At 38.4% G+C, this 15,202-nt stretch overlaps 1 protein-coding gene across 1 annotated transcript in view; it reads right to left on the bottom strand.

Annotated features, from left to right (window-relative positions):
• The window catches only part of jph3b (junctophilin 3b), a 50,885-nt gene that overhangs the window by 18,968 nt on the left and 16,715 nt on the right, over positions 1–15,202 (bottom strand). The window contains exons 2-3 of the mRNA XM_077596839.1: positions 6,278–6,764; positions 2,862–3,227 (exon numbers count right to left, since the gene is read on the bottom strand). Of these exons, the coding sequence (XP_077452965.1) occupies positions 2,862–3,227; positions 6,278–6,764 (853 nt within the window). The remainder of the gene's footprint in view (positions 1–2,861; positions 3,228–6,277; positions 6,765–15,202) is intronic.

A 15,202-nucleotide genomic window follows, 5' to 3' on the forward strand; every position in this document is an offset into this window, starting at 1 on the left:
AAAATATTCTCCCAGACATCTGGAGAATGATTCAGAGGTTTTAATTTGTTTGTTTCATTCACCAAAGTAAGATGGACCTTTTGCATATGTTCTTTTCAAGCAGCAATGGTTTTTACCTTGGAAATTGGCCATTTGTGCTATTTGTCTTACTAATTGTTAAGTCATTCAAACTGATTAATTGAGAAAATTGAGCGGTCAATGTTCCTCTACAGTTTCATGTTTTCTACATTTCAGGATAATTGGTCTCATTGTGGAGCCACCTAAAGATTTATGAAGGCTTTGTAACCCTTTCAATATTGTTTGCTGACGCTTGCCATAATTCTCATCTGTACATGAATGTTTCTAAATCGTGGCATTTTATCAGTTGTTGTTTTCTGTGTTAGTTTTTTTCCAGTTATCCAACCTGGTTTTGTCAGGCAAACTCAATTTGAATTATTTCTTGATTGACTAGCAGTAACTGGATGTCATCGTGAGGTGATCTGCATTCTCACCCTCTTGCTACAGTGACAATTAAATTTCCCGAATACGGGATGAATAAAGTTATCCAATCCAATCAGGGAAATTAAATGTGACTAAGCCCGGTTAAATTCCGGATTCGACAATGGCTACTTTTTATTTGTTTTACACGAGGCTACTATGTACAGTGGTACCTCGACCTACGATCAGCTCTACCTATGACATGCTTGAGATACGATGAAAATTTCGATCGAATAATTGTGGCTATGACATGAGAGGCCGTTTATCATTGTAGCGCACTGTCTTTTTTTGCCGCATCTCTTTCGTGTATAAAAGATATCTACGAGCACTGAACGATTTATTCAGACGAGTTTCTCCTATGCATCGACCAGGAAACACACAACGCGCATGCGTGGGCAAAAAGAGGGCTTTCTGGATAATGAAGTATACTCGTGCACACAACACCGATAGCCAATGGAACCCTTTCTCAGAATAAAACTTCATTACCCACAATCAATACGTGGGTAGGCTGTTATTCCTTCCTTAGCCTGTTAGCTCCCGTGATCGCTCATTCAAGACTACTTCTCGTTGGCAAGTGGTCGTGCGTTATCCTATTGTGAGGACATGTGTGCATCATTTTCGGAATATTTTGAAGGGAATACAACAGCAAACAGCCCATCGAGGGTGGTGGCGTGGCAAACAGCTAACCCGCCCAGAACGAAGGTAAAAAAAATTAAAACAAAATTAGAATCCAGTTTTGTGTAAAGTTACATTAGAGAAATCCGCGCAATTTTAGTTATATTAAACACATTTTATTACTATTAAACCACTAGTTATGTGTTACTTTGTTAATAGATGGCAAATTAGAAGAAATAAAACATTTTTTCCAATCCAATGTCCTGTTTTTGCAGTTTTTTCAGAGAGCTGGAACGAATTAATTTGTTTTTAGTTCATTTCAATGGGAAACGTTCGCTCGAGTTACGAAAAGCTCGACATACGATCTCAGTCCTGGAACGGATTAAGATCGTATGTCGAGGTACCACTGTAATTTGATAAGTAGTTAGTAGTTTCTTGGCTATTTTGTAGAGCGCCCCTTACCAATACACAGTGAGTAAATGAGCATCTCTCGACCAGATAGTAGTGATTTTTCCCCCCCAGAGTGGGATTTGAACCCTAACCTACCGGTTCAAGAGGATTGCAACAGTGGAAGTCTAATGAGATAACACACATGAAACAAAACAAATACATCCTGGTTTGGGTGGTCTCTCGTTGCTCTTCAAGAGAGTGATCACAGGCTAACACAGACCCAGATGGTCTCGCATCATTTGGCGTAAGACTTGTACTATAACCTCCCTAATCCTACTTCCACTTTAACAATAATCCTGTCCCTAATCAGGCAGGGATAACATAATAAACAATTCTGCCACACTGATCCGACAGTAGGACGTGGAGGCACGGCCCACAAGATGAGGCGAGATCAAACACTCACAGTATAACATGAAACGGTTGTAGTCTGTGGTCACTAGTACACGTAAACTGTTGTTAGGAAATTTGTACAAACACGTTCACTTTGGAATGTTCTTTATGCTGTTGCATTTGATGTTTGCATGTGGCTCACTCAAGATTGAGATTGAGGGCTGTGGCGTGTCCAAGTCATAAACTCATCACCCAGGTGTGAACAACAAAGGAACTGCACGTGCTAACTACGGAAACCAGGCGAGGGACACCTTGAATTAGGGCCCGGCCAATTGGAGGGCACAAGGAGACAGACGACCAGTCACGCTCACACTTATACCTAGGGGCAATTTAGAGTGTCCAACCCGCTTACCAAGCATGTCTTTGGGATGTGGGAGGAGACCGGAGTACCTAAAGAAAACCCACGCAAGCCCAGGGAGAAAATGAAAACTCCACAGAGTAAGGTCAGGACCTGGGAACGAACTCTCAATCTCAGAACTATGAGGCCGACGCACTAACCACTCATCGACCGGACCCTATGTATAAAGCATTAAAATAGGACAAACATTTAATAATAAAAATAAATCTCATCTCATTTTCTGAACCACTTTATCCTCACTAGCGTCGCGGGACGTGTTGGAGCCTATCCCAGGTGACTTCGGGCCAGAGACGGGGGGACACCCTGAATTGGTGGTCAGCCAATCGCAGGGCACAAGGAAACAAACAACCATTCACGCCCACACTCATACCTAGTGGCAATTTAGAGTGTCCAATCATCTTACCATGCATGTCTTTGGAATGTGTGAGGAAACTTATTTAGATTATTTTAAGAAGGCATCGATATGTTAGTTAGTGTGTATGATTAATGATGTGCATGAATCAAAATAAATGACTGAAGTTGTAACACAGCAGATAAAGTTTGTAGAACAGGCCAAAACAAGAATAAGTACCTTGAAAGGGCAATCTCCGCTTTTTGCCGTGCGATGTCTGCTGCCTTCTGTGCTCCCTCCATGGCTCGGTCCACTTTCTCTCTGATTTTACTGGCCCGGAGCGGGATCAGGTTCTTCCTTTTTCCACTCACGAGGATGTTCTGCTTGTACTTGCCCTCCTCTTTAGTGCCGTCAGGAAATGCGGTGCAGCCATAGCCGTGGCGTTTGTTGCTGAGCCACTCCCCCTCATATTGTAGCCCATCGGACCTCCGACTCACTCCGAATCCAGTCCTCTTGTCATTTTTCCACTCCCCACAGTAGGTTTCTGTTGCTGTGGCATCCACATCATCATCAGCTACTGCCAGTTCCACATCTGCATCTCCAAGGCTAGAAAAAATGACCCCAGTAAGTATTTTGTTTCCTACTTTAACAACAAAACATCATTTTTAGTAGAATTGTCCCAATCACATATTTTTGCACCCGAGTTCAAGTGACCTGATTTTGAGGATCTGTCGATACCAAGCACTGATACCTCGAAAATCTACCCTAATGATTTTATCTTTGGATTACTTTGTTTCTTGTAGCCTTCTGCTCAATCACCACCACTGACAGCAATCAACATTATATTTATTTAAACTGGGAAGGCAGGCATTGACAGTGACAATCCTCCCAGTCAAAATGGATGGGACATCCATCACGTTCAATAGCAACCAATGAGTTAATATGTAAAAATAAAACATTGTAATAACTCGATCTTTTTTACCTAATTACAATCTTCTAAAGGTGATGTGATTTTGGGTACATCCTTAATTTTTAATATGCTGTTTTAAGTACATCAAGCGGTTTTAACTATTATCGTTGTTATTTAAAGGATTGTGGTTGTGTAGAGATCGGATTCTAAAACAAAAATTAAAAAAATCAGAGGAATGAAGTTATAAAGGACTTGCAATTAATGTACTGTGGATCCTAAAATGAATATTTGGCAGTTTTTGGATTTGGCACAAAAATATCATTATGCATAGTATCACCTACACTAAATCTTGCAAGACTACTCAGAGGACAATTGACAGCAAAACTGTAATCTGCATGTTCATTTGCTATTTTGTGTCTGGGTTTTGTTTTCCTCAAAACCTACACCAAAATGCTGGCACCAGTGAAAACAATGATGAGGATCATTAGAGTAATCTGTTCATAATCAACTTATTCATCTGTTGTCTGTGATTGGCTGGCCACCTTTTCAGGGTGTAATTTTTGTTTGCCCATATTTGCTAATGGCAAAACGCAATAATAAGCAGTTATAGTAATTTTAATGTGTGTCGGCTGATGGCAACACAAACTTGTAATCTTTTTGTGAGAGGATAATTTGTGTAAATAACCACAGATCTCCATATACGTAATTGTCTATATTCTCATGAATTCCCATGAATTATTATTATTATTATAATTAGTGTGGTTTCAATCCAAAAGTATTAGAGGATAAAAATACATATATATCACTACTCTATCGGGCCATCATTTCATTTAAAAAAAAAGTATGAAACAGTGCAATTGTGCATCCTTTTCTGCCCTTATCCACATAGGTTTAAAAAAATGGCTTGATAAGGTGTTGTGAGGCACTACAAAACCACAAACAGTTAAGGAGCTGCTGACAGTGATGTTTAACGTACTTTATCAGTCTGCTTAGTGCCTTTAAAAATAAACCTCAATCCTTAATACTTGGAATTCGACACCGTGGATTTGCAGAAATCTATGACATAGGATACACACCACCTGTCCACAGCACTTTTGTTTTGTAAACATAGCATAATACTCTGAAAAGGGTACACTTCTATTTGCCTAATGTTTGTGACACTGTGGTAAAACCATCATCGATTTCCTTCATACAAGCTCTAATTTATCATGCTCATTTTTATTTTATACAATTTCAGTGGAAACAACATACCCTACAGTAAAAAATCCAAAACTGTATAGCAAAAACTGTTTAGAAATACCTTCAAGTTTTTCTTTGATTTTATTATAATGCTGCCCTTGAAAATAATTTATTAACTTTCGTACTGCTACCAGAGTCGTGAAATGTAAAATATTTGCTTCTCAGTATGGCAACATTAGTGTTGCACAGTATATTTGATTGAAATCAAATGTGTCATTACTCACACACCATACTTCTATCCTTATCATTTTAAATAAAACTATTAAAGAAAATCAGGAATGTCCTGATGCAGATTTTTTTTCACGATATGTTTTGTCGACATTAAGCCTATTTTTACAGGTGTAAAAATAAGGCAAAAAATATTGAGATGACAAATCACATTTGTATTATTTTATCATGTTAAATAAAACGTTTAAAGAAATTAGGAATGTCCTAACGGCCATTTTATAATTCCAATCAGATTTTTTTTCAAGATATGTTTTGCCGATACTGATTCGATACCCATACTTTTAGACGACATGTGTCAAAGTGGCGGCCCGGGGGCCAAATCTGGGCCGCCGCATCATTTTGTGTGGCCGGGGAAAGTAAATCATGAGTGCCGACTTACTGTTTTAGAATCAAATTAAAATGAAGAGTATAGATGTATATCCTGATTTCCTGATTTTCCCCTTTTAATCAATAATTGTAATTTTTTAATAATTTTTTTCTGTGTTTTTAGTTCAAAAATCCTTTTGTAAAATCTAAAAATATATTTTTAAAAAGCTAAAATAAACGTTGTTTTAGATCTATAAAAAAACTGAATATTCAGGGCTTTTAATCCAGTTCTTTTAATCCATGTATAAAAAAGAAATCTAAATATTATATCTAAAATGGTCCAGCACACATGAGATCTGGTCACCATGAATGTGGCCCGCCAACCAAAATGGGTTTGACCCCCCTGTTTTAGACCAATAAAAAGAATTAAATGATAAATCTTATTTTTTGTAATACATTTTTGTAATATCCGCTGATAACTCCGCAAAAATGCTCTCTTTACAAATATTACACAGTGCTCTGTCACGACCATTAATTTAAAAAAAGAAGTATAGTCCCACTCAGCAGACACAGTGGTTTGATTTACAGCACCCAAAAAACACGCTCCTTCAAACACTGGGAATTCTGCTACAATTGGGTATTCTGACAACCCATGCAGGGGGTTCTGTACTCAAAACCAATTGGAAATATCAGCGTTCGCAACAATATTAGAGTAGGGTGATGTGTTTGCGTAGTGATTAATAAAAACAATATTTTTTTTAAAAAAATGCTCTTTGGTACTTGGTAAGTAATATTCGGGTGGATTACAGAGCTCGTAACATTTTAAATCAGGATGATCAAAGGGGCTCCAGCGACCATAAACAGGGAATACATTTCAAAGTATACCTGCACAATAAAATGATTGACCCAAATTTGTCTGGAACCAAGTCACACTTTAAGTACTTAAAAATATCTGCTTATTGTGTCCACTTACCTGATGGTAGAGTTGATATCAGAGGCAGCTGAAGACACAGTACTCATCCCAGCTTCACTCCTGAATGAGCTCTGTTTCGACCTTTGAGAAGCCAAAGAGCTCCTGGACTCAGACTTCCTCAGTTTGAGCCCGGAGAGAATTGACCTCCTGAACAGCCCACTCTTTCGCTTCCCCTTTAAAAGCTCAGTTTCACTGTGTGCCGTCAGTACAAAGCCCCCTCGAGACACTGCCGGACTACTGCCGCTGCTTCCAGTACTGCACATGGAGACACTGGTGGACAAGGTACCAGGAACAGGCGGAGGAACAGGAACGACCGCACCGGTCCGGTCAAGTAGAGCTGTACCATTACTGTGTTCCGAACTAGAGCGAAGGGAGTTGATAGAGGTACGAAGAGGGGAGCGGATGACGGCCGCCATGCCATATGGGACACTTTGCCGGACACCGTAGCCGTGTCGCATCCCGCCAACCCACTGGCCTTGAAATGTGCCTAGAGGAAGACAAAAATATTCAGTCCCATGTGTACAGAAATATTTGTGCTGTATTTGTTCATTTCCACTTATGGCTTCCTTTTGACACGAAATTGTATATGATTAAATTTACAGTATTTTCCAAACTCTAAATGAGTGAACGCCTGATATGGGTTTTTCAGGACCAATACCGATACCGATTATCAGTAGTTATAGGAAGCTGTTAATCAATATTTGGAGCCGATATCCATTTGCAGTAAAAGTGTAAAAAATATATAATACTATATGCCCTGAATTTCATATTAAATCACAATATCATAAATACACACACACACACATACATATATATATATATATATATATATATATATATATATATATATATATATATATATATATATATATATATATATATATATAGTATATACAAATAGATATAGATGATACACTAAAGAAATGACAAAGTCTAAATGATATATTCTACCCCTATATTTTTCAAAAAATAACTATATTGAGGATTCTTACAACTTATGTTCATGTACGTTATTGAATATACAATTCAACTTTATTTGTATTGCTTGTTCATGTTAGATCCAAGAGAGAGAGAGAAAGAGCGACCGAAAATTAACCGAACCGACGACCTCGAAAAATAAACCAAAAGTACAATTTAGGTACTGTTACACCCCTAATACACACGAATACACTGTTTTGGAGTATGTAATGACTATATACCGTATTTTCACGACTATACGGTGCATCGTATTTTTAGCCGCAGTGTCAATAACAAGTGCTATTTCTGTATTTTACACACACAAAGGACACACCGTTTTTATAGACGCAGCCAGGCATAGCAAAACATACACCATCTTAAACATAGACGCTACACCCACCCACTAAAAACACGTTTTTAAAAAGGCAACGGAAGCAAGACTGAGTTCGGTTGTACTTTATTTAGCCATTTTACAATGTACTCACATCATCATCACCCACAAATCCATCAAAGTCCTCATTTTCTGTGTCCGAATTGAACAATTGTCCAAATGAGTCATCAAAAATGCTGAGTTTTATACGTTCGCCCAGGCGGCCACAATCCATTCGCAAATAGTAGCTAGCTAGTAGCTAGCGTCCATGCTTCGTAAAGCTGTGTTGATGCCGATCGCCAGGCCACAATCCATTCGCAAATAGTAGCTAGCGTCCATGCTTCGTAAAGCTGTGTTGATGCCGATCGCCAGGCCACAATCCATTGGGTGTATTGACAAAAGAACTATATATCCCAGCAGTCACTGCGCAGTACTTTTTCTACGGGAAAATAGTAGAGTCGGGGGCTGCTTGCCGTAGTTGTGAGAGCTGTAGAGGATGGTGTACCCTATCGACTGATTTATTTTATTTTATCGTGATAACAATTTTAGTATTGGTCCATATATAAAGCGCACTGGATTATACTATTTTGGAGAAAATTTAAGACTTTTATACGACCTTATAGTCGTGAAAATACGGTATGTAGTTGCATTTATTATTTGTATTACAGACACATCAAAACAAAACGAGAAACAAATAACAATTCAGTCTTATAACGAGTTCCTTTGCCTTTATCAATATTAAATACAATACAATTTTTTCTTTTTTAACCCGACATGTGTTCATCCTCCTGTCGCTTATTGCCTACCCATTTTTTCATACCATCTGAAATTGCATAACACACACTCACTGCTGCACGATAAGACCTATATCTCAGTGTTGCTGGAAAGTAGGGCATCAGTGTGTGTGTGTGTGTGTGTCTGTGTGTGTCTATCTTTCCACGTCTCTCTCGCTCTCTCTCTCTCAAACGGAAGTGTGTTCCAATAGAGTACAAGTGATCCATCCTCTGTCGTAGCTCTGATGTAACAGGTCTGTGAATCATTCTGTAGCAATCGCATAGAACCAAACTACATGACCATATAAAGGCTGCAGCCACACTCCCTTTCTGTGTCGTAAACACACAACCATTTCCCTGGTGGGCTTGAGTGTCAGTGAAGTGGGAAGTGCTGACTGAAGCCATTTTATAAGCCAATCATATTATTGCTTACGAAATAGAACAAAGTTAAACACTAACAACTTGCACCTACAAGGGCTGTTAAAAAATACAGCACAAAGAAGACCATTTTTAACTATAAGCTTTTCTGTTTATTCTACACTGCAAGCCTAAAAAAAAAGTAAGTTTGAGAGCAGGTTGACAGTTTAGTTTTAGATCAGGGGTAGGGAACCTATGGCTCAGGAACCACATGTTGTTCTTTTGATGGGTGCATAAGATTCTCCGACAACCTGTGATGTAAAATGTGGAAATCGCTGAGTCCTGAACGCACCAATAGGAAGCGTTACGTCGGCACTGTGGCGTTGACACTACCTCTAGCGCCACTATAATCATTGTTTTTTTCATTGCACTCTTCTTCATGCATACTCACATTGATCCTCATTGATTAGCAACAGCGTAACAATATTGTCAAAAGAATGCAGAGACTTTAAAAGCGGTGAAATTACTAAAAAAAAATTACACATTTTCATGTATGTTTTCTTTTCAATTCTGAGTATGGCTCTCAATGAATAACATTTGAAAATATGAATTGTTTAAGGCTCTCTCTGTCAAAAAGGTTCCCAACCCCTGTTCTAGATTGCGCAGCATCGCTAAGATTCAATGGAAGAGATGGAGGTTCCCACTGTCTGCTTTTGAAGTGTCCTTGGGCAAAATGCTGAGCCCCAACCTCCTCCCATTGGGCCTGGCAGCTCTGTGCATGACAGCAGCTCCCCCATTAAAGTACATATGTGAATGGATTAACATGAGTTGTGTAAGGGGTTATGGTGGTTAGAGTACCCGGAGAAAACCCACACAAGCCCGAGGAGAACATGCAAACTCCTCCGATCTCAGGACTGTGAAGCCGGCGGGCTAACTACTCGGCCACGGGCCACCAGAATTGTGTTTTAGAAAGGCTAAATGTGTTCAAAGCATGTGGAGTGGGCGTGCACCGTGTTCGGTTTGAATGTGGGATTGCCCATATTATGTGGGCAGCATCACCTTTACACAGACGTCACACATGGAAAAGACCTTGCGTTAAGACATCTGGCATGCACATCTGCTCAAGCCTTTGTAATCATGTCAGGACACAGCTGCACGGCCATATGACAGACAGATCAAAGTATGCACAAACACCCATGAAACAGTGTGACAGGAGAACAATTCATCAAACAGCCGCAGATAGCTTGGATCCAACGACAGAGACAGAGCCAACGTAATTGCCCGAGGTTGCAAAATCAGACTGTGATACAGAAAACACAACTAATGCAACCGAGTGGGTTTACAATTGGTCTCATTATCAAATTGGATTACGCAAGTAGTATCACATCTTGTGACATTCTTAAAAACTGTTGAAATACAGTATTACTGTATAACCATAAAGCAAAGATAAGAAAAAAAATGTTAGGGTTGCTTGGTTTTATGCTTTTTCCCCCTAGTGTCCGGTCTGAGTGATTGCCCATTGTGTTCAGCTGTTGTTTCTCCGCCCCTGGTGTATTCCCTCCTTGCTCCCTCATGTGTTTCCCAGGTGTTCCTAATAGTCTCGTCAACCCATGTCAGTCTATTTAAACCCCGCTGATTGTTAAGTTATTCGTCGGATGGTCTGCTTTTGTTTGTCCGTGCCATGTTTCCATGTTACCTAGATCCATGTTCCATATGCCTCGTTACTCACTTTCCCGTGTCTCCCCTTGTCAGGTTTGGTTATGTGATTTAATTTTTAAGTATTTGTTATTTGTCTATTTCGTGAGGCTTTTATTCAAGCTAACATAATTTATATTGTTAAAGTACTGGTTTAACTTCTAAACAGAACTTCACTTTAAAAAGATAGAAAACACCTTGATCACAGATATCCCAGTGGAAAGAATCTTGATATGAATGAATGAAAAGAATGAAAATGAATGGGAAAAAAATCAATATTTCCAATGTGGAACTAGCTAGCTAGGTGTCAGACATTTTTAAATGAGAGTAATATTTTACCCAAACAAAAACAGTATTTCTGTGTATCTGAGAAAGAAGCTTTAACAGACCCAGGAAGTGAAGAGGCCTTTGTCTTTGTCTAACATGAAGAAACGAAAAGGCAGCAACAGACTGAACAAAAAGAAATAGTATAAAGAACACGTATGAGCCTATTTTTTAGCACTTTTTACATGTCTCCAGTATATCAACATTTATGTGCTATACTTTTGTGGCATGATTGCCGTCACGTTCGTTGTACAGAGCCTGCACTTGGAAGTGGTGTAGTATTTGTGCTTGAAAATTATTTTCTCCATTATCAGAGGTCTAAGAATGTGCGATTTGCATACTTAAATGATTTGTGCAACCATCTTTCACATTAAGGTGATTGATAATATAATTTGTGTTTCCTATTGCTTTAAATTAACTCGTACAACAAAAAATTACAAGACATTGCACAGATCTTTTTACAGGTCTTTGACTTAGATACTTTGGAATTTAGCTTTTAGGAATGATGTGACATTGTGCATCTGAAAAGTATTCTCAGCACTTTACTTTTTTACATTTTGTTATGCTATAGCCTCATTCCATGTCTGTACCCCTCCAAATTCTACTCGCACTCGACAACGACCATGATTTTTTATTTATTCATTTATTTTTTTTAGTAGCGTCCGTTTGTTTGAATGTTATAAGAAAAGCTTGACCCACCTATCTTTAGAGTTTAGACAGTTTAGGCCATTCCTCTTTGCAGCGCCACTCAAGCTCCATTAGGTTGTATAGGGAACGTAGTTGCCATTTTCAGATCTCTCAGGAGATGTTCGATCGGATTAAAATGTAGCTGGCCACTCAAGGACATTCACAGAGTTGTTCTAAAAAGGTTTTCACCCATGATGTCTTTGGACATCGTTGCATCTATCTAACTTCCTTTTTTCTGTTTAATACCCTCACAGCATACCCTAATGCTTAATCATAAGGAGGGTACTATAGGTCAGGTGATGATTGGTGCCTGTTTCTGTCCCTATATAACACTTGACATTTACCTACTTTCAATTAATAGTTCTTTTTTGTTTCTTCAGATAACAAAATTATTTTCCTCATGGGCTGAGAAAGCCTGAGGTGATTTTGAGGAAAATCAAGACAGGGTGCCATGTGATTTTTATTAAGTGGGTAATGTCTGGCCACTTTACCACACAGGCTTGATTGGTGGAGTGCTGCAAATATTTCTGGGAGGTTTTACTCTCTCCAAATAGGACTGCTGGAGCTCTGACAAAGTAAACAACAGGTTTTTGATCAGCTCCCCAACTAAATTTGTGTCTAGAGAGAATTCCATATCGGAAGGTCTACAGCACAGGTGTCAAAGTGGCGGCCCGGGGGCCAAATCTGGCCCACCGCATCATTTTGTGCGGCCCGAGAAAGAAAATCATGAGTGCCGACTTTCTGTTTTAGGATCAAATTAAAATTAAGAGTACAGATGTATATAAAATTTCCTGATTTTCCCCTTTTTAAATCAATAATTGTAATTTTTTAATCATTTTTTTCTGTGTTTTTAGTTCAAAAATCATTTTGTAAAATCTAAAAATATTTTTTAAAAGCTAAAATAAACATTGTTTTAGATCTGTAAAAAAATGAATGTTCAGGGCTTTTAATCCAGTTCTTTTAATCCATTTATAAAAAAAAAATCTAAATATTATATCTAAAATAGTCCAGCCCACATAAAATCGAGTTGACGTCAATGCGGCCCGCGAACCAACCCAAGTCTGACACCCTTGGTCAACAGGCAGTTTACTTTACTTCGTGCTTGGTTTGTGCTCTGACATTTAGTGCCACCTGTGACGCATAATATAGCCAAATCATGTCCATTCAACTGTAACAACCACAGGTGGACTTCAATGTAGATTTAGGAACATCCGATCAAGGATGATCTGCTCAATTCTATGATCTGTGGCAAATGATGTAAATACTTATTGCAGGTGATTTTGTTCTTAGCTTTAAGAAAAATTACACTGCCATTCATGGGATGTTCTTTCTTGATTTTGAGGATATAAATGAAATGTCCCCACTGTGCAATGAGGCTGTAACATAATGAACACGGGAAAAGCGTGAATACTTGGCGGGGGCTGTGCGTATCTAAGTAAATCTCTATGTGATTTCGTTGTGCCTAAAATCGTATTCTCATCTGTAAAATTCTAAACTAACCTTCAGTTAAAAGCATCTGTTTGTAATATATGCAGGGACACGATGGTGCTTGTCGCTTTCCATGGTGCTGAAAAACGGAGCCTGCGTAGCAGGCTTTTTGGTGGAGCTGCTCTTTTCTAAATCCAATTCAAACAGACCATTTTGATAATGAAATGTAATGGGCCACATGGATTTTTTAAATTAGAATCCAAAAGCAGAGCAAAGTAAAGTGTTTCTTCATTGTCAAATGTATCCTCTGACAATGTCCCAATATACAAGAGCTGCAGCAGCTTTTAGTCACGCCTCTCTACTGACGTGTGTAACGAGAACTAGGTATGTAAAGCTCCCTGTACATATAGTCGCAAGTCACATGCCAAAACGATTTTTCAGAGTCTGCCCGGAGGGGAACAGGAAGGACTCTGGAATTATATGGGCCTATAATTCAGGCTGTGGCTACTGTAGCACGAGTCAGCCACGCAGAAGAGTGTTAACGAGAGGGAAATCAAAGTGGCAGAAACATCACACAAGCTCCACAATTTGCTCATGCATGTTTACTATGGCAAGGGTTTAAAATACACTTTAGCAGACAACACGTACATATTCCATATTTTTAAGCAAACCCCCAAGCATAAAGCACATAGACCAAAGAATATTTCAAACTATACTTGGAGTATGAATAATGTGTTTTTGTGTAAAACTTGGGGACATGGATTAATCCAACTAAACTAGCATGGACACTACGCGTATCAAGAAAAGTATATGCATCAATCCAGCACACCTACAGCAATGATGTTGAAGTCTAAAAGTCTAAAGTCCAAATCTGGCCCACCAAATCATTCTTGGTGTGACTTGCAAAAATGAACTATACGCGGTCAGCACTTTTTGTTTTTGCTATAATCCTATAAGCAAATTCAAATTGTCTTCATTTGCAACATCTTTACGATTTTATGGGCTCATCCAACCCCGTTTGATTTAGTTTTAAAACACAAAAATGTAATATGATGCTTTGCAAATCCTTTTCAAACTTTTTTCAAATGAATAATAAAGAAAAAATATTAGTTTCACCAGTAGCTAATGATCAAGTTGTATACAAATTCTGTTAAACTTGGGTTTAAGAGAATTAAAGTACCTAGTTTTTACATAAAATTGGAGAAAGGATCATCACTTGTTGAACAACTGCGGGACCCCAAAAAGTCCAACAGTTAAACATGAATTCCCAAAATAAATGTGCAATAAATTTCATCATATCAGATTCACAATACCATCAAAAGCTTCAGAAAATTTGGAGAAATATCTGAACGTATCATCAAACCTGAAAAACAACAACGGCCTTCATGACCTTCAATTCCTGCTAAATTTAGCATCAATGTGGCAAGGATATTGCCATGTGGGACCAGAAACACTTCACAAAGCATTTATCTGTTTACCAGGTTTACCAAACTACATCAACAAATGACAATTAAAACTGCCTTATGCAAAGAAAAAGTCACAACCAACCACACCCAGATAAATTTGAGGCTTCTCTCACTGACAGAAAGTGGAAAGATTTTCTGTGGCCCCACCTTGTGGACTTCCTGTGTGTGGCTCCAGTTTTTTACCTAGGTCTACAATGTCTTGTGTGTCTTGTGTCTGTCTTGCTACTGCAACCAAGAAATTTCCCGAATACGGGATGAAATAAAGTTCTAATCAAATCTAATTTCATTTTTTGGGGAAAATATTGGACATCGTGTCTACCAGGCTAAAGAGAAAAGGGGTCATCCAGATATCCAGAATCTGTGATACTATGTGTAAAAAACAGCTTTTCAGCAAGTCACATCAGCTCTATGTTGACAGAGGGCAGACACCTACCTAAGAATATTTCTAAGACGATTGAGGAAATAAAACTTGCAGCTTATAAAAAATGCCTTTCAAAAATAAGACAGTTAAAGCATTGAGCTGACCCGAAGTGGCCCGCGTCTAAATGTCTTTGTTTTTGCATCTGTTTCATTTGCAGTTTCAGAAATCATTTTCTCAAAAGGTTGTGTGAGAAAATGTGTTTGATGTTTTCTAGGGCAATTTCAATATGTTTCTAATAAATCTGATTAACATAAAAAAATGTAAAACGTTATGCCACAAAGGACTACAAAGATATAATGCATTGACTTAAAGACCAAGTCAGTCTAATACAAATAAATTACAAGTGTGGCATATCAATATTATATCATAAAAGAACATGGTTAAAATAGGTGAATTACATAGATCTGGAAAGCCGGCAAAAATGAAAGACAGCCTTACAAAGAGCTA

Source organism: Stigmatopora argus, chromosome 3, assembly GCF_051989625.1.
Source record: "Stigmatopora argus isolate UIUO_Sarg chromosome 3, RoL_Sarg_1.0, whole genome shotgun sequence".
Lineage (NCBI taxonomy): Eukaryota > Metazoa > Chordata > Actinopteri > Syngnathiformes > Syngnathidae > Stigmatopora > Stigmatopora argus.